Raw genomic sequence first — 27,960 nt, 5'->3', positions numbered from 1 at the left:
GAGTTCCATATGTCACCCAGAAGGTTCATGTAAAAGAGAGGAGAGAAAATGAGTTTATTTAAAAATAGCACTCATACATGCAAGCATACAGAAATGCACCAGCCAGGAAAGAATGCTGCATTCTTTTCTGCAAACGTTGAGGCAATTTTCTGCAAATGTTGGGATAAGTGGAGTGACCAGAGATTGGCAGTTGGTTCTGAGAGAGGACTGTGCTAGGATGGACTCCTAAGGGGTAAAAGTAGATGAAGTTTTGATGGTTTTTCCATTATATTCCGAATCTCAAAGGCTGAAACTACTTCTCAGTATGTTTAGGCTTCTTGAGCTCAATATTTTTATTGTGATTCTTGTTTTTGATTTTGTAATTTGGATCTTTATTTCCAACAATTATGTATCAGGAAACATAACCCCCAAACAGCTTTGATATCTGGAAAACAAATCACATATGCACACACACATACAAATCCCAGGATTTTAGGTGTATCTTGGGATTGTGACAAAGTATTAAAATGATATTTAATGATGGCTTAATGAAGAAAAGATAAACATAACCTCTTTGTAGCATTCTTCCTGTCATCAGTTGTGAAGCAACCTGCAATTTTTGCTAATGTTTGGTCTGAATGGAACATTTCTTTTTCAAATAATGCATCTATTTCTACTATTCCAATGGTATAAGAGTTATTTTTCTTGGTCCATAATGCCTTTATTTATGTTTTAAATACTTCAGTTTAAATAACAGAATAGAATGAGCATTTCCAAAATGTGCATTGGTTGGCTTTATTTTGCCAGAAAATATTTTTATGAAGATTTGAGATAGGCACACAGTATAAACTTTTTACGGACTGTTGCATTTTTAATTACTGTTCCATTGAGATAGAACTTCCATTTTAATTTGCTGCAAGGTATTTGTATCAAAGGACTTTAGGGAGATATCATTTTAAAGTTAATTCCTTTCAGTATATGGGTCTCTGGAGTAGGATAAATATTACAGTATGAAGAACTTGTAGGAAGCTAAAAACAGTCTCTGTGGGATTCTTTCTTGATAAATGCTGTTAGTGGAAAAAAAAAAAAAAACCCACAATGGTAAGTGTTATGTAGCAAAAAGACCCCTTTGTAACTTATTAAATAAATGGCTATGTCAAATGACTGGGTTCATAGTATTAATAAAGAATTCCCTTTCTTGAGCTTGAAGGAAGCTTAGCTGGAGTCTTTTTCTCATACTTTTGTTCTAAATCAGGTACTTTACTTTGGGCTGTGGGTACTTGTTTCTTACAGTGTTTCATCAAGGATCTGGTGATTATATGTCCTTTTTAAGTGCCAGATTGAGGGAGAACAATAGAATGTCCTGGAGAATTTTGAACTGAACTTTGGATAGCAATAGGAATATATTTCAATTGCTGGATAGCCGTTGACATTGAAGCTTCAGAAATGCTTTAGGGAATCATGTAAATGTCTGAAAGTGTTCAGCTCTGTTCAGTGTGTATTTGATGGACATCTACCGACTTAAGTTACAAAGAGAATACAAAATCCTTGGTCACCAGATTTTTTAATAAGAATTCAAAATCTCTGCTGCATCCTTGGAAGGGTCCTGTTGTTACACTGATGAGCTTATTTCAATGGGCTTCAAACTCATTTTACTCACATCTTTTTCTTGTACAATGGTCTTGATCCTTCTCACAGTCTCTGGTTTAAATTAAGTTTATCATGTTGCTAAATTTTTTGATAAATATGATATTCCAGAAAGTGCCATAGAGTTTCTTTAGTGAATGATACATTTCTTAGAAAGCCAAAAGAAATAAATGCATTCTCCAACAAATAAAATTGAAACTCTCTTCTACTATGGCAGAGAGACTGCGACACAGAATGATTTCCTTCTAGCATCTGTTGCTTTGTTGTCTGTGTTAAAATAACTTTGCATATAGTGAACATGGAATGGGCCACTAAGAGAAATCCTATAGAATATTGTTTTCTTTGCAGTTTAGAAGATAAATGATAAAATACTTATACATTCATCCCAATACGACTTTCTGGGAGATCATCAATATTCTTTGTATAGAATTTTATTGAAGTAGAACTAACCACTCTCACCTATCACTGTGGCCTTCTAAATTCCCTAAAGCGTTTCTGAAGCTTCAATGCACTATCAAGTTGAATAGCTATAATTAAGATATATGACAGTGAAAACTTTTCTTCTCACAGCTTCTATATAGCAAGTATTAGAAACCAAAAGATTCTTACTAATTGAGATAATTTTTTTAATGTTTTATAGTGTCCTGATTCAGCATGTAAGCAGGATTTATTAGCGTACCTTCAACGAATTGCCTTGTATTGCCATCAGCTTAACATCTGCAGCAAGGTGAAGGCCGAAGTACAGAATCTGGGAGGAGAACTCATTGTGTCAGGGGTAAGCTGGGACCTGGGCTTCGCAATTCGAGTTTCTACTGTTCTTCCAAGGCAAGCATTCTTGGCAACAGTACTGCTAAAAACACCAAACTACAGTGATTCATAGGTAGTTTTTTTTTTTTTCTTTTTAAATGTTATCACCATTATTCCAGACTCTACAATAACTCACAATGAACAATTTGATTTTCCAATTACCCTATGTTTATACTAGCCTTATAAAATCTCCATTCTTCACAAGAAAACTAATTTCATAGTCTGGAAAGTCATTGCCAAGTTGTTACTATTATAATTATTTGGGGCTTTTGTATATTTACTCATTGTAAGTCTACTTCCTTCTGTTAGTCCTAGTAATTTTCATTCTCTGTTCAGGAGCCAGCCTCTCTATGTGTGGATTGTGTTCACACATTAGAGATGGTGAAAACAATAGGAATTCATTCATCAGGTTCCAATGCATACTAGGTTATCCATAACCTTTAAAAGCCAGAAAGCATTTGGATTTAATACAGGTTGATGTGCTGTTGCCAAAAACTAACATGTTGTCAGACACTAACAATTATAGATCCTTTATTCAATCACTTCAGTGTTTCCCTTCTCATGAAAATATAAGTATCTGGTCCATTTTCATCAAATGCAAAGAAACAAAAAGCTCAATGAATAGACGTATCATGATTTCTTGGCAAGATTTCCAAATGTATGTGTTGAGGTTCTTACCTTGGCTTCTTCTCCTCCCTCAGTCCCTTTCTTTCAACATAAGATGCCATCTATTGTAAACTATTTGCAAATTCCTGAGTGTGGCTCTGCCACCTTTAGTTCTTTTCCCAGTCAGCCACGATGCTGCCATTTTCAGTGTGGCATTACCAGAAACAGAATATTATCCATATGGTGAATGCCTTGTGAACATCAGACTGGTCGTGAAGCTCAATTCTTCCTCAAGACATTTCCAGAAATTCACCATTTGATTAAAAATATGTGTAAAAATCACCCTTGAACCCAAAGGTTTCGGTTCCTGTATTGTTTGGCATTTAGAAAACATAGCTGGGAAAAGAGCTTATCTGGCTTGCATGGAGATTCCATTTAGAAAGTCTGTTCCATGCAGTCTCATCTAGTGCCCAGTAAATTGTGATTTTGTGCCTCTTAGCAAAGCATAGTCACCCTTCCTTTTCCAAAATGATCCCGCTTCAACATTCTTCAACAACCAAGAGCAATCTGTCTTGCAATGTGTCCTTCCTGCCACATTGGTTATTACCAAGATTCTCTCTGCCAAGAAGTGATCGAAACATTGCATTTCCCTTGCTTCCTTTCTTATCTTCAGCTTCAATGGTATAGTTTCCCATACCATTCAGCTTTCATGTCCATCTGTATCAAGCACCTGTGGGACTGAGTGCATTTTGTTTCGCTTGCCTTGTGTGCTTTCATTTGTTACTTTCCAAATCTTATTATTTACATGGATGCGCAGAGCATCTTTGTGGATCTCAGATTCCACAACCTCATCTAAGCAAGTTTTATGGGCAGAGTTGCTCTCCATCGTCCTCTCAGTGCTCATTGTTCATCACTGCCTCCAGAGCTTCATTTCCATTGTATTTTCCTCATTTAGTTGTAGTCCAAACCATCACTGGCTTTTATCACTTGCACTGTTGGCCTTGGCAGAGGTGTTTGAGAACACTTATCACAAAGCCTGTTTCCTTCTTTGAGTCTTATTGGCAATGTTCATAAATCCTTGCATGGGAGAAGGCTTCTTTTAGAGGAATGTTATACCACTTCATAATAATTCTGAGTCCAATGCATTATAAAGATTTGCTTATATTGCTCAGTTATGGGCCTGCTCTTGGTTTCTTCATGATTTTTTTCCAAGCTTGATTGCTATTTGGTGCCACACCTGCATCTGTAGTCTGCTGTCTTTGCCACTCTGCCTCCATCTTCTTCTTCATCCTTCATTGATGGCCAATAGAGGAAAAAAATAAAAATAAAAAACAGCAATATGTTCATTTTGCACAGTAGCACACATGACTGTCTTCAAAATTCTGAAAGAGTCAAGAATGTGAGACCCCCATACACACAAACTTTCAATGATTTTGCCAAGAAAGTTCATCCATGCTTCGGGCCCCATTTATTTTGTTGTCTGGCATGACGAAATTGCCACATTTTTAAGAAGTTACTATATTAAATACAGTATGCATATATATATATATATATAATATAGTATTACATATAATATGCAATTAAAAAGAGAAATACTTAAATTGTATTTGTTTTTTTCCTGTGTCTTTGTGTACATGGTATTCAAAACTGTGGCTTCTCTGAAAGCCCCCAAGATAGTATTTTCATTAGAAGTTAAAGTTTCTACTGAAGCAGAAGAGATTTGGAATTTTTTTTTTTCCTTTTGCCAAGAAAAATTATTTGGATTTAAAAACCGAATGCCGTGTTTTTATAGTCTTATGCTGGCATGGTGAACTTAAACTAAAAATATGCGCGTGTGCATAATTGTATACCATGTCAGCATGTGTATGTTTTATGTGAGTCTATGTGTACAAAGTGGGAAAGGCTTCTTCTGTGGTGTCTGCCTTTGACTTGAGAGGTGGCTCAGGAAATCTCAATAGGACATGGTGACAGTGTGTGAAAAGCTTTTCATGAGTCATGATGGGAACTAGAGAAATAGAGAAAACCAGGGCGTATGCCTATGGATGCTCATTCACACAACTGCTATCTAAGAAGCAGCATTAGTTTTCTGGCTGGCGATCAATTTTTTTTAAGTCATTAGCTTAAACATTTCTCAACAGTGGAAAGGTGCCATTCTTATTAAATCTCACAGTAGAAGATGCATATTTGTGAGCCAGTTCAGCTCAATGTGGTTGCTAAGCAGGTAATGGGAAAGGGAATTAAAAACAAACCAAAAAAAAAAACAAAACCCTCAAAGAGTGATAGAAATGTTAGAGAGAAAGCAGAGGAAATGAAAGCCCAGACAATTAAACAGCCTGATAGTTTATATACTGGCTTTATTTGCTTGTTTAGTTTAATGTTTGGTAGTTTAATCTTTTAAGCTGGTTTACATGCTTTCTGGAAAAAAGACTGTTGTAAGAAGAAAGGGAAAAGAGGAAAGGGGAGAGGAGGAAGGAAGAAGCATAAAAGAAGGAAAAAGAAAAAACAAAGGAAAAATAAATTTAACCATAGCATAACATAAATAAGTTCAGTACAAGTAATACCCATTAAAGGTGACAGCATTTTATTCATCGGGGAGACAAGTTGAACCATACTTTTTCAGCATGTAAATATGTTTTGAATACAAATCAGTTCCAATGCCATGCTATGGAAATTACCTGTATATTTGATTGTCATATTTTTAATTAATTTTTTTGCACTCAGTTTCAGAGAATTTAATACGTTCTTTTAAATTTAAAAATGGAGATATACACATGCAACTAGAGAAACAAAAACCATTTTATAAGCCTTGATAATCTTTAGCTACCCAAAGATTTATACTTTGTACATTATTATGAATGAGATTCAAAACGCAAATGTAGGGATTTCGAATATAGAATGCTGAATATCAAGCATTCTGATAAAACCGAAAAATTCCATCTCAAATGTTAAGTTTAAATACAACAGGAGCCCCATTATAACAATAAAGCCAGGACACAAGAGCGATAACTCTGCTCTTGACAAGAATTTGATATTCAGGTTCAGAGATGGAGGGCCACTGATATAACTTAGAGCTGATTCTACATGAGAAGTTACAAAGTCAATAGATTTTATTGCAAATAAAAGCCTTTTTTTCATGCAAACAAAATATAGGAACAGAGTTTAGAGGTGACAAATGTTAGTTCCCTTAGTCCTCAGGCTGATTAAGTGGAGCCATGACCTATTCCTGAAGGGCTGAGTAATTTGCCCTAAGTGAACTTTTGTTCTTTTATCTTTTAAATATCTCCTTTCCAAATCTGGATTCCTCTCAATTGGGTTATGGAGAAAAGTTTGACAAGGTGAACAAGCATAATTTGCAACACTGGTAGAATCTGGTTTGGTAAAAAGAAAATTGGAGAATAAGGGGTCAATTATGTTTCATATCATTCAAACATTGCTGCTGCTGCTGCTAAGTCGCTTCAGTTGTGTCCAACTCTGTGCGACCCCATAGACGGCAGCCCACCAGTCTCCCCCATCCCTGGGATTCTCCAGGCAAGAACACGAGTGGGTTGCCATTTCCTTCTCTAATGCATGAAAGTGAAAAGTGAAAGTGAAGTCGCTCAGTCGTGTCTGACTCTTTGCAACCCCATAGACAGCAGCCTACCAGGCTCCTCCATCCATGGGATTTTCCAGGCAAGAGTACTGGAGTGGGGTGCCATTGCCTTCTCTGATTCAAACACTGGGCTCAGTTAAAACTAACATGAATATTCATGGTAATAGCTAAAAAATACTCAGAAAAATACTAGAAACTGGTCATACTCAAGTCAATTTGAATAAAATACGTATATGCTATATGCACATGCTTACATATATACACACAACAAATAAAGCTGATTTGCTTCCTTGTCCCCTTAATAAGCAATAATTAAGAAATGAACAAATGATTGACAACTGTGACATATCTAATTCAATATAATACAATTTGGGGGGACATATAGGGTTTTTTTGTACAATGTTATATATATTTATATAATACCATATATATATATATATATACACATACCTATATATATGTGTCTGTATATATACACACACACATATATATATAATGTGGTTGTTTGAGATGAGAATTGCATTATACTTGAAAAATTTTTTATTCCCTCTATAGAAAAGTATCAGTATTTTGTAATGGGATGAAACAATCACTGAAACAAGCATTGTATTGATACCTAGTTGTGTAGACTCATACTTTAAGCATGATTTTGGGGGAAAAGAGTCTTTTTTTATGTATCTTCTGATTCTGTCTATTGTCAATTCTTGATTATCTCCACTGATCAAAGTATAGTAGTAATGGGAAAAAATCTAAATTGCTAGCTGTTTCATTTTGGGTTTGGAATGCACTTCTATGCTTCATTTAAACAAAAGGGTATGTGTTCAGGCGACTCACAACAGTTTCAAAGAATTTTATCCAGACCTTCCAGAGGGTAAGTTATTAAGTATTTGGCTTAGAGAACTTTTTCTGATCTTGGGAAAGTAGGAAAATCCAGATCCAAGGAAAGTAAGATTAAAGCTAAAGTCAGATTATCAATCTGAACGGAGGGATAATGAAGAAACTCTGTAACAGTAACAAAATTAAATTGGTATTCATCATATTCAGAATGGCAATAGTTCTTTGCACTTAATCTTCTAGTATGATGGGTTGTTGCATAACTCAATCTTTCTCCCAACAGCCTACACCTTAATGTGTTATGATGGTACAACTATAGCCATAGAAATTCTGATTCCCACTTTAAATCTTCCTTAGTCACATTCATGTCAGTGTCCATGGTCACTGACTTTTGCGCAACCCAAATTATGCAAACCTTCAGAGAAAAATAACCCTTAAGTTTTTTTTCAGTGCAAATTCATTCTCTCAGTGTTCTAAAAGTGACATTTAGCAAACTCCAGGCATTATTTTTGGAAGAAATTTGAAATAAGTTTTATAAGAAAAGTAAAAAATCTCCTTGGGTTTCAGGCATCATAGAAAGCTTCATGTCTGTAGCACCACACTGTATCACCCTGACTTCAAATAATAATCTTGCACAAAGGAGGAGTGTATGTTGCTTCACTATAAGTAACTCTTCAGATACATACTCAATGATACTAATCTAAAGTTACCAGTATGGTTAATTCTATTCATCGAAAAAAAAATCATTTATTCACTCATGAAATTAAACCAGTTTGTTATCTTACTAAATTGTTTTATGCATAGAAAAAGACTTTTCTAATGTAAATCCTAAACTAAGAAAACAGACTCTATTGTGGCAAAGCTGGGATGTGAACCAAGCAAATAACTCTTTGACCTCAAATGGAGACATGGACTGACCAAACTAGGGTCTACTCAGTGGATTCACTTGATTACACCACATGAACTTGTGAGCTGAGCAGTTTACATTTTAGTTTAAGGGCATTATTGCTTATAAGAGCAAAAAATGTTAGTGACTTTACGAACAGAGGAGTGTCTCTGAGTCAGAAATATCAATGCCATTACCTGTCACTGAATCAATGGACTTTCATTCCTTTGGGTTTTAGAATTTTTTCAAGTTTTAAAAGCCACAAATTAAACAAGGCAGGCAAATATTTCATGTAATTATTTGTTAGTAATTAATGTCTTTGATTTTAATATTCTAAGGGTTCCTTTGGCATCAAATGAATAGTAATATTTTACAGAAACTTGGAAATGAGATACATAGAAGGCACCTAAATGAGGGACAATGATTGCACAAATCTTTTGATATCTGTGAAACACAGGAAAACCTAGCTAAAGATATCCTGGTTTATACAATTTTCCCATGAGATATGTTCAGAAATCTTGTCTACATGTAATAATTGTCCGAGTTCCTTCTAAGATGTTCTTTGTTTATCAGTATGTTTTAAGAATTAATGTCTATAGTAGTATCTTAGGAGCTAGCACCTTCTCCCCCATTTTAAACTAGTTTTGGATATATGAGAGCAACCCAGATCTACCTGTTCCCTTCAGTTGAACCAAATAACTATGAGAAGCTGAAGTGTTGATTGAATATCTTTATTTAGATACAGTATCTATAATTCAGTTCCTCATTTTTGGTTTTCCTGTATACCCTCCGATTTGTCAGCTCTAGTCAAGAAATATATTATTTTGAATGGATTACCCAAATCTATTGTGTTTTTATTCTTGTTTCTACTTGGACATGCCGTAAGAGAAGTTAAAATATGAACAAGTTGATATAAAATATATTTAAAAAGAGAATATGAATATTAAAACCATATACTTAATGTTATCTGGGAATTTTATTATTGATTTTGCATGACCTCAGATGACTCAAAATAAAGGAAATAAAGAGATGCCCATAGCAAAACTGAGAGAGGAGCAGTGTTTTTCTCTAGGAAAAAAACAGTGGTTCCACAAGCTGTTCCTAATTTCAATAACAAACTAACCATCAGAGTTCAGAGTTGTATTTATTACTTGTTCCTATAAGGATATTTTAATTCATTGAATTTTATGTTCCTATTGCATTTCAACTCCTACATAAAAGGCACAGTGCTAAATATTGGTTGGGTGAGAGCATTCAAGGTTCTTTACCTCTCATAGCAAATAATTTTTTGTAAAAGGGTAAATTTTTCTGTCCATTGTGCTTTTATTAGGTTGTATAGTCTCTTGTTTTCATTTTACCTCACTTAGTTTCTCATTTTACTGTTTAGCATTTTCAGCTGGAATAGCGGGCCGTCTGTTGAGCTCCCTCTGTGTATTCACTGGTTTTCTTGGTTTACTGGAAACAAAACTGTGCTTAACTTACTATTGTCTACATTCTGTCCATACAGACTATGTCAAATGCTTTCCCCAGTTTAAATGATTTATAAAATCTACCTTTGATCACAGCCCTTTAGAGGAGAAATATGTCATGTTATGGCCCATGTCTATTACAAATAGGAAAGACTTCTGGATGGGCAATATGGAGGATTTTTAGTTCAGATTTCTTTTACTGCTTCAAAATACAATGTCTTACTGTGTCTTCAACAGTCATTTTCCTTCTGGGCAATACATATATTTCAAATATTTCATCCTAATTCTATTTTCTTGAAGGCAAGCTTAATTCAGACCTTAAACTTTTCTTTCATCATCAGTACTATATCTTATTTTATTGCTTTTCTCTGAATACCTTCATCTATACAGATGTCTTGTTGATAATGAACTTGATTGAAAATCTGGCTAGATGTTCTGTCAAATCTCTATATTCTGCCTTCTTTTCTCTGTTTCCTCTTGTAACTTTATTTTGCACCTGAAAGAGGACATCCTGGAGAAGTTCCAGTCAGCATCATTTTCTAAGGACATGTACTCTTATAAGTCCAAGGTTCTGTATGTAAGACACTATCTTAAGACAAACTCAAACATCATTTCTTTATCTGTAAACTTCTAATTCAAATATTTTGCTATCAAAATTAATTGTATTCTCTCTTGCTGGGATATTTAAGATTTTGGTCACATTGCATGCCAACTGCCTGATCATATCTTCCATGATAAATTACTTGGCAAATACTTCTGCCAATTATTCTTTTGGAGTGTACAAATTATTCCACCTGGCTTTTCTTCATCCTTTGCACTAACTTAAAACATTTTTTTTTCTAACAAGTAAATAAATATTTGAAACCGATCTTACATTTCTCTGATCCGAAGAAAATTATAATCATGACTTCAATAATGAAGTCTCTTGACTGAAATCTTGTAAACACTTCATGTCTTGTCTTGAAGGGCTAACTCATCCATTTCTGTAATTTCATAGGAAGTATGCATCAGATCCATAATTGCAATGAGACTTAGTTTTCATGAACAGTATCAAGAGGCTAGATCCTAAGAAGAGCTAGAAATTTTCTGATCCAGGCACTGCATTCTGTGTCAAAGAAAATTTTGCTATTTTAACTAATATCATAACTAAATACATTATTGCAATCAATCATACTAAATCACTGAAAAAGTCAGCACAGTTCACCACTCTGCATCCATTTGATGCAGCCTAGTTTTGCATTGGGTTCCTGAAGTCATGTTCCACTTACAAAAAGATGATAGATAATTAATTAGAAATACAAAAACATTATAATCTAAGTCCAGTTTGTTTTAGTGCAATATTTTAAAAGTGTTTAACTCCAATTTTATTCTAATATCTTAATATTGGCAAAAGTGTCCCTCCTTTGTTGAGTACTAAAAATTTCAAAGTGTTTATTGGGAGAATGGACAGATGCATCATTAATCTTAAAATAGTGACCTTTATATATTGTACAAAAGGTGAGATGACAGAAATGAGTTTCTGATATATAATCATCACTTTTGAAACTGTTTGATTATAGAACTGGTAAAAGAATAACACTTTGCTTACAATGGGGAAATCAGGAGATGGCTAATTTCTAAAACCAAGTGGGACTGTTACAAAGCTAAAAAAAGCAAAGATAAGCCAACAAGTCAATGATTCAATATGTAAAAATTGCAAGAAAATAGCTTTATAGGTTCATTAATTGTGAAATTTAACACAATAAAAGCTATTAAATGTGAATTTGAATTTAGACTTAGATTTATCGAAAGTGAGAATAGAATATTCAGCAAGGAAAACATATGCAGAGTATTATCGCTTCTTCTAAAAAATACTAAAAAATGCAAATATAGGAAAAATTTCATTCTTTCTTCTTATATGTCAGTTATTTTTCTTTTGTCTTTAGTTCCCTAAAGACAATCTTTAAATGCTTTTAACATTTATTTTGAAGTAAAAGATGGGAGTAATGTTGCCAAATTCATAATCAGTTTGAATTTAGTAGCTCCTGTGTTTCAAAATGCTCCCTAATCTACCAATTTTAGTTTAAAACTGTGATCTAAACACTTAGATATTTGGTAAGCTAAGAATGACAGGATTGGAAATAGAACTGTATTGGCTTAAAACACCAGAAAAAAATTTCCAAATTAGGAGTTTTGTTTATCTGCATGCAAAAATAATCTCTAGCCTTTAAGCATTCATGATGTGAATTGCAAGCTATTATTTTGAAACTTTACTAGACTATTCTTTGTGGAAATAGATTCACTTTTCATATATTCCACGGGGCAGATTAAAGATCTGGCTTCCATGTGGATAGTTTCAGGACTGCTTGCTCTTCCTTTTGTTTTGTCATAATACTCGCTTGAGACTATGAGTAGTTCAATTTTCAAAGCTCTAAATCTACATTAGAAAAGAAAAAAAAAACTTAGATCACGTTATTTTCCCATTTTGCCTGATTATATATATATATATATTCAGACTTTAAACAAAGCTATAACTCTGTGACTATAACAGAACTGCATGTAACAAAAATGTTTAGTCATTGAGCATTAGTGGGTCATCTAAACTTGACCTCTGAAAGTACCTGCATAGGGGACCTTGTGATTGTAGCAGTATTTCCATTTGATTTCTCTCCAGGTTTGAAGAGAGAACTAACTCTCCCTTTTAGGAGTATGTTATATTCGGTGCATGTAGAAAAACTTTGTTAAGATTGTCAGTAATATTTTATGTCAGAGATAACATTTTAAGAGGTAGAAATTCCAAAGATCAAACTCGACATTGGTTATTGGCTTATCTTTTCAATGGTGCCTGTCACAAAACTCACCCTTGAGTGTAAAAGGAGAAATTTAAAAAATGCCATTCTAGCAACAATGAGTGCATTAATTCCTCAGTGAACCCAATGGAAGAGGTAAGTACCCCCTTAGCACCTGGCTGAGTGTGCTGAGACCCAGAGCTTTCTGAAGGTCATGCAGCAGGGCAGTGGAACTTCCAACAAAGACATCTTACAATCACCACTTGCTGTTAAGAGTTTCAGCCCTTGCTTTCTTTCTTGGTGATCTTCAATTTTTTAAATAGGGGACTCATTCCCTTTGAACCCCACTACAGTTTTCCCCTACAGTGCCTGATGATGTGGGATGCTCCTTCATCCTCCTTCTCCCAAATGGTTAATTTATCTGTTCAAAAGAACCAATGAGGAATCCAAAGGGCCGGGCTGCTTAATACCAGGGACGCCCACCCATATCTCTTTCAGTACTTAATTCATTCACAGGCCTTTTTCTCCCAATTACTCACTCCCTCTTCCACCTCCCTAACCCCTTCCCAATAGGGTACATTTTTTTGTTTTTTTTTTGTTTTTTTTTCTTTTTTTCTCTTGCTCTCTCTCTCACTCTTTCTTTTCTGTATCTCTCGGAAATCAGACAGGAGTTCAGAGCACTTTCACTACCTTTTATGAGGTAGATTGTGATGTCATAGATGGGGGCAGGGCTAGTCAACTTTCTACCCACCTCCCAACCTGTGCTGAGGGAGCTCCGATCGGGAGTGGAAGCAGTGATTCTTCTATGGTGAGTAACTTCACTTTCTAATCTAAACTATCTCATTGTAAACATTAATTTTGAAAGTAGGGGGAATGGCGTTTTGATGAAGTCAAATGTGACCAATCAAGCCCTCTTTAATTACTGTATTAACCAACTTGGGGCAAAAGATCTACTTATTTATTCTTTATTTAAGTCAAGAATTTCACAACACAGATATACTCTCCAATGATGATCTAAACTTGAGAAGCTGAAAATGGTATTTTCATTCCTTTATTCCTCAGTCTTTCTTCCCTTTGGGATGGAAAGTCATTGCATACATGGAATGAACCCATTCTGTAGTCATTTAGTAAGCTTTCTCTAAAGTAAGGCAAGTCAGAAGAGTGTATTCTTCTTCACTTGAAAGATTTCAGGATGAGCGAATACCCTTTATTGATGTTTGGCCAAAGAATCAATCTGCTCTTCTAAAATTATAGAGTAAAATTGTAAAGAAACTGATACACAAGAATTGTCAAAAACTTGATTCTGATGTAAACAAATGAAAACTTTCCAATGCAGAAGCTAAAATAATAAGAAAAAAAGTCACCACTCTTGCAAGATTAAGGGTGCAACCATTTCAATGTGTTTCAACCAAATTTGCTACCTTTTTGTTATATATCATAACACTGATGCTGTTGTAAAAAGCTGCTGTTCTTTGTTATATTCAGATTTCCACTGTTGCTGTTTAATTCTTTTATATGCCTTAGTATTTAGAAAGAAAAGATCAACTGCAGTGAGCATGTTTCTCCATTTTCTTTGTTCTCTCCTGGGTACCTATTAAAACCATCAAGATATCAACTTTTATATATGAGAGGCAAAGGAAGTTCATGGAGATGGTTATATCTTTAAGGGGTGTCAGGATGGATGTTTTCTTAACAGTTTTGACTGTCAGAATCTGAGGCCCTGTTACTTTTCATGGGGTGGGATAAAACACATCCAGTTTGAATCATAAGTATTATGAAAGGAGTTAAGTGCTTATCATTCATTTTTTTCAAATCCTTAGTTAACTAGCTATGTATGGATATTGGTGTTGGAGAATAGGGGCAGTTTAAAAGGAGACATCTGTTCTCATCCACAGCTCTTCTGTTATAATAGTGTAGATCCTCCAGCCCTCTCCCACAAGGGTCCTTCCCCACAAGATACTGTCCTTTTCATGACCTGGGGTAAAGTGGTATGGTCACTGCTGAACCTATTTTCCCAGCTAAGCTTTCTAACCTAAAGAAGCAACTACAATGGTGAAGATTTTAGGCACAATAAATAGAACTGGAGTCATAACTGGCCCAGAGGAAAATGTAGGTGATACTCACCTGTAGTCTACTTAATATTGCAATGTGGGCAACAGTGATGAAACCTCCTGTGTTGGGTGATCCCTCTCAAGTCTCTGGTCTTCTTTTCATTAAAAGTGGTAGACTCTGGACCCCCAGGTAGGAGTAAACCTCTAGTGCCAAAAAAAAAGTCTGATGTCTAATCATATAATACCTCAAGTTATTCATGTCTTTTATCAGTCCCTCATACAGCTGCCAGGTAAGAAATGCTCATATTTTACAAACCCTTGGAATACAATCATCTTTAAACTTCGTGAGTTAAGAATGGTGTGTTGTACAGTTGTGCAAATTCAGAGAATCTATCATGGAATGCAGTGTGCATGCACTTGTATACTCTCATGTGCATGTTTCATTTAAAGTGGTGTTCAGTGTTTTTATATACATTTTGTATGTATTTGAATTATAATTCAAAATACATACATATATTGTGCTCTAAACAAAAGAGTCACATGTAACAAAAGTTACACTAATCTGATGTCTGAACATGAGAGCACTACTCCTGTTTCTGTCGGTGACTAATTAGGTAACTCAAAGTGAATGCCTTTGATGTTTTGGGCCTCCTGTAATGCAGGAGACCCAGGTTCGATCTCCGGGTCAGGAAGATCCCCTGGAGAAGGAAATGGCACCCCACTCCAGTATTCTTGCCTGGAGAATTCCATGGACAGAGGAGCCTGGCAGGCTACTATACAGTCCATGGGATCACAAAGAGTTGGACACGACTTAGTGACTAACACACACACATACTTGGGCCTCCGTTTTCTCATCTAAAATGATGATAGATGACTTAAAGGGTATATTCTAAAGTAATACTGCTCTAAAGTTATATTGTTTTGTATGTTTTTAAAGAAATGGTTTATGGGGAAAAGACTGTATAGTTGATGAGATCTAATTTTTGTAGTTGACATAGAGTTATTCAAACCTGAAGAAAAATTTCACTCCAACCTAGTCTCAAAATGTACCCTCTATCTGATATAGTCTTACTTGTTTAACAATATTAGTAGTTCCCATTCTTCTAAGTGGACATTATCAAGCAATTGATGATTGATGATTGATTGATGTGTTCATTTGAAAGACTAACTTGTTTTTTAACTTCTTAATTTTGTTATTTTGAATATTTGAAATAAAATATCCATACCCGCTAGGTAATAGATGGAGCTAGGTCTCACTGGGACTCTGAAATTCAGAATTACTTATGCAGTGTTGCAGGAATTACTCTGTGGTGTTGGGAAGAGTTGGTGAGTAGGGAATTGATGAATCCTGAACTATGTGTTATGAGGACAAATGGCATATAAGACCTGGTTCCTACTCTTGAAGAATGTGAAACATTTTTGGAAGTCTAGACACATACCACGTGACAACTGAGAGGTGAAGACAATAAGTGTCAAAGTACTAAGAGATATCCCTGCGGGTTGAGTTGGATTGGATTGTCCTGGGATGGATGGCTTTGTGAGAAGCTGAGGCCCTCAGCTAACTTTGAACAAAGTATTTTAGATTTGTGTTGTGGGCAGGGAAATATTTCAGATCAAAAGCCCACAGAATTGTAAATTTTGCAGAGAATAACCTGTGTTGACAAATGTCATATATCAAAATAAGAAGTCTTTGCTTCAAGTCTAGTCCCATACCTTTTGAGCCCCTTTCCCCTTAATTATATGCTGACTTTATAATATATGAAGAGGAGGCTGCAAGTGAATGACTTAGAATGATTGTTAAAATATAATCAGGCTGCTACTTTCTCAGTTACACAAGAGGTCATATGATCACTCACGACCACAGCTGTGGAAGAGAAGTAAATAAATTGAAAGAATTGGGGACAGAAGAAAGCTGTAGCTCTGGGACATTCTGGTTTTCTGTTGAAGGTGGAAATGGATTGTCATTTGGAAAATCAAGGGCTCTATCACTGACAAGTTTAGACAGGTTGCATAGTCATAGAAATGCCCATAAGCTAATGAGAATTCGTGTAACCAGTATGGTTTTCTGAAGCAAATAGAAGTTTCTTGCACTGAATAGGAATCATGTCAGACTCTGCTCTCAAACATACAATGATTATGCAAGTCTCTTTCCCTAATACACTTGGAAAGAGGTGATTGATTTGGCCATGATTTACCCACTTTGGGCTTCCCTGATAGCTCAGTTGGTAAAGAATCTGTCTGCAATGCAGGAGACCTGGGTTTGATCCCTGGGTTGGAAAGATCCCTGGAGAAGGGAAAGGCTACCCACTCCAGTATTCTGGCCTAGAGAATTCCATGGACTATACAGTCCATGGGCTTGCAAGAGTTGGGCACAATTGAATGACTTTCACTTCATTTTTTTTACCCACTTTGACATAGGAGTACATTTAAATGTGAATGCCTCTCTGTTGCTGTAGACTCAGATGATATTCACTGTATACTTTGTATCACTTAGAGGGCACTGTTCCTGTATTTCTTGCTATCCAAGTTCCTTCCAGGTTATTACTTTGGCCATTCTAATAGCCAAAAAGAGGTAAAGTAGGAAAGGTAGGTGGGCACTGGAAGTCAGAAAAACTTTCTGACATAACCTTATTTTAATGACTGTCTCCCAAAATGGTCAGAGGATCACCCCCATATGTCAAACCAAACACAGAAAGAGGTGGAAAGAGACTGTTAAAATGCAAAATCGTGGGCCAGACTGCAGACCCCTTGAATCAGGATTGTAGGGCATATGTAGTGATTTCCTGAGATTGTAGAGCATATGTAGATTCTTGGAATCTGTAATTAACTACCCTATCTCACCTTCAACATGCCAGGTGACTCATTTCCATAGCAAAGTTTCAGGCAATAAAATTGACTCATTCTTTCTATATTCTTGGAGGAAGATATAAATTAAAAAATAAACTATTAAGAGCTAAAGATTTGGAAAAATGGGATAAAAGTAACATAATGTTCTTGGGAAAGTTGGTTTAAATTTCAGTTAAGCATAAAAATAATTTTCAAATAATGGTGGTTGTCAAATATAAAGAATTACTAAGCTATTAAGTATGGCTTGAAGAAAAGGCATGAGACTATAAACATTTAAGGGATCGCTTTGTGTCTTTCATCATCATGGATTAGTGCAAGAAGTTAATCAAGTTCAGAGATAAGTTCTACAGCTCCCAATTTGTGTCAGGGTAAGGGATGGAGACAATAGTGCAGAGCAGTGTTTATTTCTGCTTCATATTCTTTGGAAGAATCATTTGACTACTTTTTAATTTTAATTAGGAGAACTCTTCCCTGGTGGCTCAGATGGTAAAGCATCTGCCTACAATGCAGGAGACCCGGGTTCAGTTCCTGGGTTGGGAAGATCTCCTGGAGAAGGAAATGGCAACCCACTCCAGTATTCTTGCCTGGAAAACCCCATGGACAGAGGGACCTGGTAGGCTACAGTCCATGGGGTTGCAAAGAGTGGGACATGACTGACCGATGTCACTTTCACTTTCTTTTCTATTGAAAAGAAATATTGATTAATCAAGCTCTCAAGTCAATGCAGGGTCTATGGTCCAAGTGGCTCAGTGGTAAAGAATCCTCCTGTTCAATGCAAGGAGACACAGGACACACAGGTTTGATCCCTGGGTTGAGAAGATCCCCTGGAGGAGAAAATGGCAACCCTTTCCAATATTCTTTCCTGGAGAATCCCATGGGCAGAGGAGTCTTGCAAGCTACAGTCCATAGGATCACAAAGACTAGGATATAAGAGAGGGGCAGAGCACATGTATTCCCATCATAATTAGAAAAATCAAGCTCTAATGCCAATGTAGAGTCTATGGTCTATGTTGAAAAATATTAATAACATAGCTCTATATTTGAATCAATAATCATTTAGAAGTGCTCATATTTTTCTTCATGAGTAGCCCACTGGTCTGTGTAGAAAGCTATACAAATATTCAAAGAAGAGAGAGGCACTGAATGAACCCTGCTCTGGGAGAATGTGGCCCTGGATCACAGCCAGGAGGGTCAGTTCTGGACTTAATCTTTTGATTGATTCCATATGGTTCTCCCATTCCAGAATGCTGGAATCTTCTCCATTTTTTCATTTGAGAATGTCTTTGTTTAGAAGTCAAGAAATGATAGAGAAACTTGCTTTTTTTTCATATTAATCTCTCAACTCCGTGCAATTGTTAGCAATAACTGCTTTGGCAGAGCTGGAGATACTGTCACATTCTAGAACTGACATGCGACATTGACTGATAGGATGCCGGTGTCTACCATTGATTGAGAAAATTAGTTTTGGCAAATTAATATAAAAGAAAATACTTTAATTCTTGCAGATTTTTTTGCCAAAGAAGTGTAGCTCCGTCATTGGGCCTTTATTGCATCAATCTAGCCAAGCATCACCTTGGGTGGTTCTTAGAGATGTGCCATGCAAAATTATTTTAAATTACCTTAGGGCCTAGTATCTTACCTGAGTAAAAACCAAGTCAGAGAACAGTAACAGTTACATGGTTTTGATGGCAAAGATCCGAAAAGTAAGAGGCGATCACATTCTTTTAAGGTAGACACTAAAATTGTAAGCTGCTGCTGCTGCTAAGTCGCTTTAGTCATGTCCGACTCTGTGCGACCCCATAGACGGCAGCCCACCAGGCTCCCCCATCCCTGGGATTCTCCAGGCAAGAACCCTGGAGTGGGTTGCCATTTCCTTCTCCAATGCATGAAAGTGAAGTGCGAAAGTGAAGTTGCTCAGTCGTGTCCGGTATTGTTATTTGAAGTGAATTTGGAAACAAACTCTGTCTTTTATTGACTGGGTAACATTCTTAATCTCTGAACTTTTGCTTTATAAAATGAAATGTTATTACTACTTAGAGGAACAATAGGACAATTGCATGCAGTAAATAACAATTATACCAGCTAAGATACGAGAGCTCAGTATATTCCATGCACTGTGCTAAGCATTTGAAAAGCACTTGACAGTCTGCTTTCAAGTCATCCTGTGGAGGAGATACTGTTATCTGCATTAAAAATATTAGGAAAATGAGGTTCAGAGAATTTGAGTTACTTCCTGGGGGCCACAAAGTTAGTGGTTGATATAGGGTAATGGTTTCAGGAAGCCTACCTTGATCTCCCCTAACATGATGCATTCTCTCTGACATTCCTGACATGAAGTGCAGTGGAGGAACTCCTTTACTTATATGTTTATATTCCTCAACTAGTCTGTCGCTTCATAAGCATAGGAATGTACCTGAATGTTCTTAATTTTGTCCCTGGTTCCTGGCACATTGAGCACATAATATGTGCTTTCTAGGTTAGCTTCTTGGCCATTCTTTTTCCATTGTAGTATGTTATCACACTGAGAAATTCTAGTAAATGTTTGTGAAGCCTGTCATTCATTCATTCATAGAATATCCCCTGAATTATTCACTCACTTATTCCCACATAAAAGCACCTTATTTTATTTTAAATACTAGACCTCAAAGCATATTGTTTACCTACATTTTGGGACCTAAAATCAGGTAATTTTTTCTTTAGCAAACTCAGTTTCCTTGTAATGAACTTTGTTAAGTTTTCTGGTACATTATGTAGACTTTTTTTTTTTAAAGGATTATGGTATGTAAACATAGAATTTGTTCCCAGATAGCTGAATTAGTCAAATTAATCATTTATTTTAAAAAAGGAATTTGAAATAAGGACCAAGAGACATGGCTGGTTTCATTTGCCCTCCCATATGAAGGTTGTGATATATTAAAATGTTAATTATATTTAGGTGTGAAATATAACTTTTAAATTAAGTATTCTAAATTATTAATTCCCAATTATAGTATTTATAATTCATGTGTTTTAATTAAATTTAGATTCAGCTATATATTAATGTGGGGTTCCAAGGTGGTGCTGGTGGTCAAGAACCTACCTGCCAATGCAGGGGACATAAGAGACTCAGCCTTGATCTCTGCGTCAGGAAGATACCCTGGAATAGGATATGGCAACCCACTCTAATATTTTCACCTGGAGAATCACGTGGACAGAAGAGCCTGACAGGCTGCAATCCGTAGGGTCACAAAGAGTCAGACATGGCTGAAATGATAAAACATCCAAATAGTTATTTCTCACTCACACACACTGTCTATGGGTGGTTCAGTGCTTGTATAGTGAAACAAGAGTTATCAAGAATCCAAACTCCTTATGACTTTACTTTTTTGCTCTATTTATCATGAGGCTTCCATTCTCAAATTTATCTTTTGGTCCAAGTTGACAGCAAAGTATTCATCCTCCCATTACCCACAGGAAGAAGAAAAGAGGGGAGAGGGGAAAATGGTGTACTTCCTAGTTGTGTTAGCACCCTTTAAAATATTTCTCAGGAACATCTATATCCCTACCCAGTTGCTGTCTACTTACATCATATGATGAATCTGAAAAAAAAAAAAAAACAGGAAGAAGTAGGCATGGAGTGGCTGTTCTTATCCATGTATACTTTCCATTCAGTGGAACACAAACTGGTTTCTGACTTCCAGTAGAAGTCAAAATGTTTGACCCAGCTGAGCCCCATTTTTCTCAAGTGTAAAGTGAAAAAAAATATTAAAATATACTTTATTGTGTTGTTTTTAAGCTTAAATGTGTTACTGTATGCCACAGACTGAGTACAAGGCCCAGAAAGTAGACCAGGTAAATGGGTCACTAACTCTAGTCTTCATTATCTCATCTCTTCCAAAAGATGATGGTCTTTTTATCATGTAGGTATCTTTCATCATGTCTACCAATCAAGCCATTGGACAGATAGTAGTGAACGACCAGCCAATGTCTCTGTCCTCATAGAAATTGCATTTTTTTGAGGGGGGAGGAGGTCACTGAGAGCCCTGGAGGAATCACTGCAGAGAGGTGATAATTGAAAATATAGACGGGAATGACTTCAACAGAGAAGTAAAGTAGTGATTCTCATATTTCAGTCTGTGGAAGAATCACATGGGTGTAGCAAATAAAAATGGAGAACCTTAGACTTTTCCATCACTGTTCTGACACTCATATATGAGATCAGGAATCTGTATTCTGTTTCTAAACAGTCGGAATGTGGTTACTCATGGATCACACTTTGAAAAATACCAGTCTAAAAAGGAAGGAAAGGAGGAAGGCTATGGGAAGAGATTACCAGGACTAGAAGTCAGTTTCAACCCTATCTTAGAACTCATGGTTTGTCCCAGCAGGCTCTTCCAGTCTAGCCTAGTCTAAGTAATCTTTAGTTGTGAGAAGCTTGTTGTGGTACCCTGTTGTATAGGACATTTGGCAAGCTCACTGGCATTGCCCCACTCGATGCTTGTATCCATTTCCTTTTCTCAGTAGTGACAATCAAGAGTTTCTCTGACCGTGGCCAAGTATATCCTGGGTTGCAGGGGACAAAATTGCCCCAGATGAGAACCATAGGTCTGGTTGAACTCTTGATCTTGCACCTAGAATATACATACTATTTAAAATCGAGCCTTTTATTTCCTCCCTCTGGAAGGTTAAAAGACTGCAGATTCCAGGTTCCAGACTCATTTACCAAATGACCATTCTAGCCTGGCATCAGGCTGTGAAGGTACACTTCTCTTGAAGCAAGACTCATGAGAATCCATCACCATCATCCCCTAGCTCTAACCTTCATACACCTTTTAAAGGTCCCCATCTCTCTTCCTTCTTGGTTACACCAAATATTCCTGGCTTAGAGATACAGGCATTTCTACTCTCAAAGGCAATTAAGGGCTCTCATAAGAATGTTTAAAAGAAAGTTAAGTAAAATGACTTCAGTTTCTTGCTTTTTAAAACAAGTGTATTGAGTTGAAAACAATTCAACTGTTTTTATAGCACCTTTTTTTTTTTAAACATTTTCATGTATCTTTACATATTACTTTAACTATTCTCTCAGTATACTTTTTAACCCTTTTATGATGAGCTAGATAATCAGTGCCTGCTTAAACACAAGGAAAAAGTGATAGTTTATACTTTTTCTTTAAAAATATGAAGAAATGCATCAGGCCAAAGGTCTCCTTGAGATTCAAATTACTGATATGGGTTATTTGAGGTATTATTTATGATGAGTAACTCTACAAGGCTGAAATTAGTGCTGGATGAGCCCTGGAAACTAAGCAAATTGTAGGTAGACATTGAATATATTTTATAGTTTAGCATGAATTCTTTCTACAGAGAAGGTTGGAAAGCTGTAACAGGTGGTGACTTCAGATAAAACAGAGCTCACTCTTTCTTTCAAAGCTGTTGCTGTAGTATATTTGAAATATTTACCTTGGCATTTTTTAGTGCATCAGGTAAAGAAATAATGAGGTAGCCTTTACATCTTATAATAAATACAGAGGTGATTTAACTTTGTCAAAGGCTAGATTCACAGGGACTCCAAGTTAGAGATTGTGCCTTGAGGACACTTTCATCTTAATATTAAGTATGATTTTCAGTAGGGGCAAGATACTGTATCAGACTCTCTCCAACTCTTTAATGTTTATCTTTGTTCACTGGTTAAAAGTTGCCATTTTCCTGGAAGTTCACAAAGTGCTTTTTTTTTTTTTTTTAAAGAAGTTTTCCAATTTCATAGATTTGAGTCTTGCTTTCAAAAGAACCACTAATATATTTTCTATGATTTTGGGCAATACTGTTATGCATTTCCAGTCTTTGAGAATACTTTGCCCTTTAATCTGTGTTTTTGAAAGTTTCTTGTATAGCTCAACCTCTTTTGCTAGAGGACAGACAATAAGTTGTCTATCCATAGAGGTTCTTTGTTGGACCAAAGAAATAATATTTCCAGTTTTAGACTGAAGGGAACCCTCTGGTGCTGTGGCTATATCTTCCCTAAAATATTCACTCCAGGAGAGACAGATTATAAGGTTCCAAACCAGGTCAAGCCCTGGTAGGCACTTGTAAGGGGGTGTATCCTGGCTTCTCAGGGGAACCACCTTAAATGCCCTTTATTTCTTATTTTATTCAAAAACGATTGGAGCAGCAGTGTGTTATTAAAAACAGACACAGGAATAGAAATCTTGCACTTAAATCCCTGGTAATTGTCTTATTAGCTGGCGAGTTACTTTTCTTTAAACCTCCATTCCCTCCTGTATCAAATAGTAAGGATAAAGTGATGTATCATCGGGAGGAGTGAAGATCAAGTAATGGAAAATATTGGTGGGGTTGCTCAATATGTATTGAATCTGGAAAATATCCAAAGTACATTGACCCAATAAAGAGAGATACTAGTCTACTTTTATCAGTAGGCTGATCTTGCAGATCAGTTTAAGAGGCAGCCTGAACTATGAATCCATACCTTACTGACTAAATACTGGGGATACACCCACCCAAAGCTACTGTGGCTTATGTGGTGCTAGCCTTTGTGGAGAACATGTCAATAAAGGGTCGGGAATTTTTGTTAATAAATAGCAAGAAGTCTAGTCCTGGAGATAAGACTTGCACATATGCATAAAGTCTTTGAAGACAAAGCAACAGATAACTAATTATTTCATTCTAGCAAGAAATGTAACAGGAATTGAGTTGGAATCACAAGGACAGCTTCATGGATGCTCATATTGCAAGAATGGTTTATCTTTATTTCTTGGTTGACCTTTATCTTTTGGGGGATGCACTCTACAGCCAGTTTTTGGGTCTCCAATAGCAGGTTCCTATGTTATAGTTATTTTGGGAATCATTTCCTGATCATTCTCTATAAATGGAGAAAATTAGATTGTAACTAGACCACCCCATCCATACTCTGCCCTAGTCATGCCCAAGATCAGATGGAGAAAGAAACCTTATTCTTTTTTTAAATACCTTGTCCTTATCCTGCTAAGGTTTATATTACCCTTACACTACCCTGGGCATCTGATGAAAGTGTCCTTCCTGTGCAGTTTCTTGGGCCTGAGATATGCAGGTGGTCAAGTAAGTTATGATGAAGATTCTAAAAGAACTCTCCAAAGGTACCCAAAAATTAAATAATAATCTTCTATAGTGACATATCTATTTAAAATTTAAAAAGGATTTCAAGTTTAATTTCTCACTTAGACCTCAATAACTGGTAAAAATATATTGGTATTAATAACCCCATTTTACAGTTGAAGAAACAGAAGCTTGGAGAGTTTATAAGGCTGTCATCAGCAGCAACTAGCACAGCCAAGATGAGAGCCAGTTTCTCTTTGGGCACTTGTGCTATGTGCATTTGGATATTGCTTGTTCCTGCCTCACTTAGACAAGTAGGTGAACAAGAAATACAGGATATAGTACTGGTCAGACAGTACAGATGATGGTAGAACTAATATATGTTGTGTTCTCAAAAACTGTGTCAAATTTACAACATATCATGGTGCCTCCTGTGTGGAGAAGTAAAAGGCTTTTTTTTTTTTTTTTTAGAAATTTAGAATAAAAAATTGTTTTTTCATAAAGTTTGGATGAATAGGAAGTAGCGTATGTGATTGCTACCAGAAGGAGAGTTAGACGTTGTATTTGCTCAAGTTTCCCTTGAACTTGTAGATGACTTTTTGGTTGCTGGAAAGAAAATGAGTAAGTAGAAGATGATGTCCTTGTTCTGTGCCTAATCCCTATCTCATGTGAATCATGATTGCAAGATTGGAAGTTGGTATGACCTTTTTTCCTTAATGGCTTAAGGAAATTCACCTCATTACTGCTTGGTTACATGATTCACACTTGTGAATAGTTAAAATCATAATTCAAACTGAGCTCCAAATAAATGGCACCAATAGCCAGGAATACAGAATTCAGGGCAGGAAAACACTAAGGTGGATTTGCCTGATTAAGGAAAACTGTGTGTCATGTGTCACATGGGTGGATTGAAGCTGAAACTCCAATACCTTGGTCGCCTCATGCGAAGAGTTGACTCATTGGGAAAGACTCTGATGCTGGGAGGGATTGGGGGCAGGAGGAGAAGGGGAAGACCAGATGAGATGGCTGGATGGCATCACTGACTCGATGGACATGAGTCTGAGTGAACTCCAGGAGTTGGTGATGGACAGGGAGGCCTGGCGTGCTGTGATTCATGGGGTCGCAAAGAGTCGGACACGACTGAGCGACTGAACTGAACTACCAGATATGAATTTGTGAACCCATGTTCACAAAGAACTTAATTTTTCTCTGTTTCCTCATATTTAAAGAATGGATGGTAATATATACATTTGGAAGATTATTTATTAAGACACCCAAACTATACCTAGCAAGCACATCTCAGTGTTTTACAGATGCTGGTACTAATTATTGAGGGTGCTTCCCTGGTAGCTCAGATGGTAAAGAATCCACTTACAGTGCAGGAAACCTGGGTTCAGTTCTTGGGTTGGTAAGATTCCCCTGGAAGAGGGCATGGCAACCCACTCCACTATTCTTGCCTGGAGAATCCCCATGGACAGAAGAGGCTGGCAGGCTACAGTCCATGGAGTTGCAAAGAGTCAGACATGACTGAGTGACTAAGCACAGCACAGCAATTATTGAGGGAGGTGATACTTAAAGAAAACTCAGTATTTTACACACAGAAAGCAGTAAACACAAAGAATTGAATCATGGATGTTTTCTGAGCAAAGAATGATCCTGAAGCTCTACCACTGAGGGCACAGTGAGAGAGAGAGAGGTCATAAGTCTTTTATTGTAGATGGCTAACATTATTTTCTATACTGTGTCCCTAAATTCCACTCTTCTACTAATGTTATGCCTCTGGGTACTCTTCCATAGAAGAATAAACAAGTTGAAGGCTTGGTGAGTTAGATATTGGACTAGGCATTGTGCCCTAGCTTTGTGTCTTTGGACAAGCTTTGTGATCTCTTTGTCCCTCATCCAAAAAGTTACAGTTATTTAACAACATTCAGGAAATATTTATGGAAGAACCATATGCCAGACACTGTTTTAAGTGTTTGTGATATAGCTGGGGGTGAGGGACAATAAACCCATGAATAAAATATTTGCTGGATGGTGATATGTATATGAAAAAACATTAAAATGGAAAGATAATAGCAAATTAAATGTCAAGGGTGAGTCAATGGAGTTGATATTTGGAAAGACAAGATATTTCACCAAGATATTGATTATTTTATTAAGATCTGATAGAGTTGAGGGACCAAGCTTTGCAAATATCTGGAGGAAGACCATTCTAGGCAGAGAGAAAACACACAAAATCCCTGAAGGACAGGCATCACTGACATGTCTGAGCAATAGTTAAGAGACCAATATTTAGTAGTGGAGTGAACAAGAGAGAAATCAGAACTGTTGGGAACCAGATTTTATGACCCTGAAGGTCACTTTGATGGCTTTGGATTTTACAAAGACTAAGATGAGGAACTGCTGGACAATGTTGAGAGGAAAAGTGATATTATCTGAGTTCATATAACAGCACCATTATGGCTCCAATTAAAGGGAGAAAGAGTAGGAAGCAAGCAAGGAAACTGTTAGGGGATGATATTGCAACAGTCTAACAGGAGATTCTGATGGAGGTTGGCCATGTAGATAATAATGAAGAAGGTGAGAAAAGGTCAAATACTGGAATTATTTCAAAGATGCTGTTGACTGAATATGATGGCAGATTATATGCTGGCTCAGAGAGAACAAGATGTAATATAAGATTCCGAGTTTTTAACTTAAACAATTGGAAGAATTGTGTTGTCAATAACTTCGACTAAGAAGACAGTGGTGAGGGCAGGTACCTCTCACTTGTCTCTGGAGTGTTGGGAAGAGTAATTAAGAAAAGTCTACAGAAGACTAGGAGATTCTCTAAATGTCAGAGGTCTTTATGAAAGTAAACAGTCTTGCAAGAAACTAAAGTAGGATATAAAATTTAAATACTTACAACTCATTGGGTGTGCTCTGAATTCAAGGTAGGACATATCTACCTGAATCTGTGACAGTGTATACAGTGAATACTTGGAAAATAATTGAATATGTGATAAAACTGGTAGTGAGCTGACATCTCACAAAGAAAAAAAAACATTGACTAGGAAGAAAGACAAAGATTTAGAGGGTGTGATTCAATGTCTACTCAATGAATATTTCAAAGTAGGCAGAAAAATGTATTCAATTATAAAAAGCCATGGATCAACTGCTCTAATTCAAAACTAATTTAATTAAAATTACTGGCTTTAAAAGATGCATTATACTAAAGACCTCTTATGCGTTCTTGAATGATGATATCCATTTCTTCTTGTAATTCTCATTTCTGTAATAAAAGACGAGGGGGAATTTTAGGTTGACATAGTGAATTATTTTGTATATTGCATATATGTCTAACATTTCACTTCAGTTTTCCACATTATATTTAAGAGATTATTCTTTATGATATATGAGGGGAAACAAT

At 36.3% G+C, this 27,960-nt stretch overlaps 1 protein-coding gene across 2 annotated transcripts in view; it reads left to right on the top strand.

Moving 5' to 3' along the window:
- Positions 1–27,960, top strand: part of LOC120860803 (catenin alpha-2-like) — a 1,410,064-nt gene that overhangs the window by 1,366,500 nt on the left and 15,604 nt on the right. Inside the window, exons 17-18 of one of the 2 annotated variants that reach the window (XM_040236521.1) lie at positions 2,267–2,401; positions 13,250–13,393. In XM_040236521.1, coding sequence (XP_040092455.1) covers positions 2,267–2,401; positions 13,250–13,393 — 279 coding nt within the window. The remainder of the gene's footprint in view (positions 1–2,266; positions 2,402–13,249; positions 13,394–27,960) is intronic. The other variant, XM_040236522.1, reaches the window with a different exon arrangement.

This window comes from Oryx dammah, unplaced genomic scaffold, assembly GCF_014754425.2.
Source record: "Oryx dammah isolate SB20612 unplaced genomic scaffold, SCBI_Odam_1.1 HiC_scaffold_11203, whole genome shotgun sequence".
Classification (NCBI taxonomy): Eukaryota; Metazoa; Chordata; class Mammalia; order Artiodactyla; family Bovidae; genus Oryx; species Oryx dammah.
The sequence above is the reverse complement of the archived record's forward strand: the minus strand, read 5'-3'. Positions and strand labels throughout refer to the sequence as shown.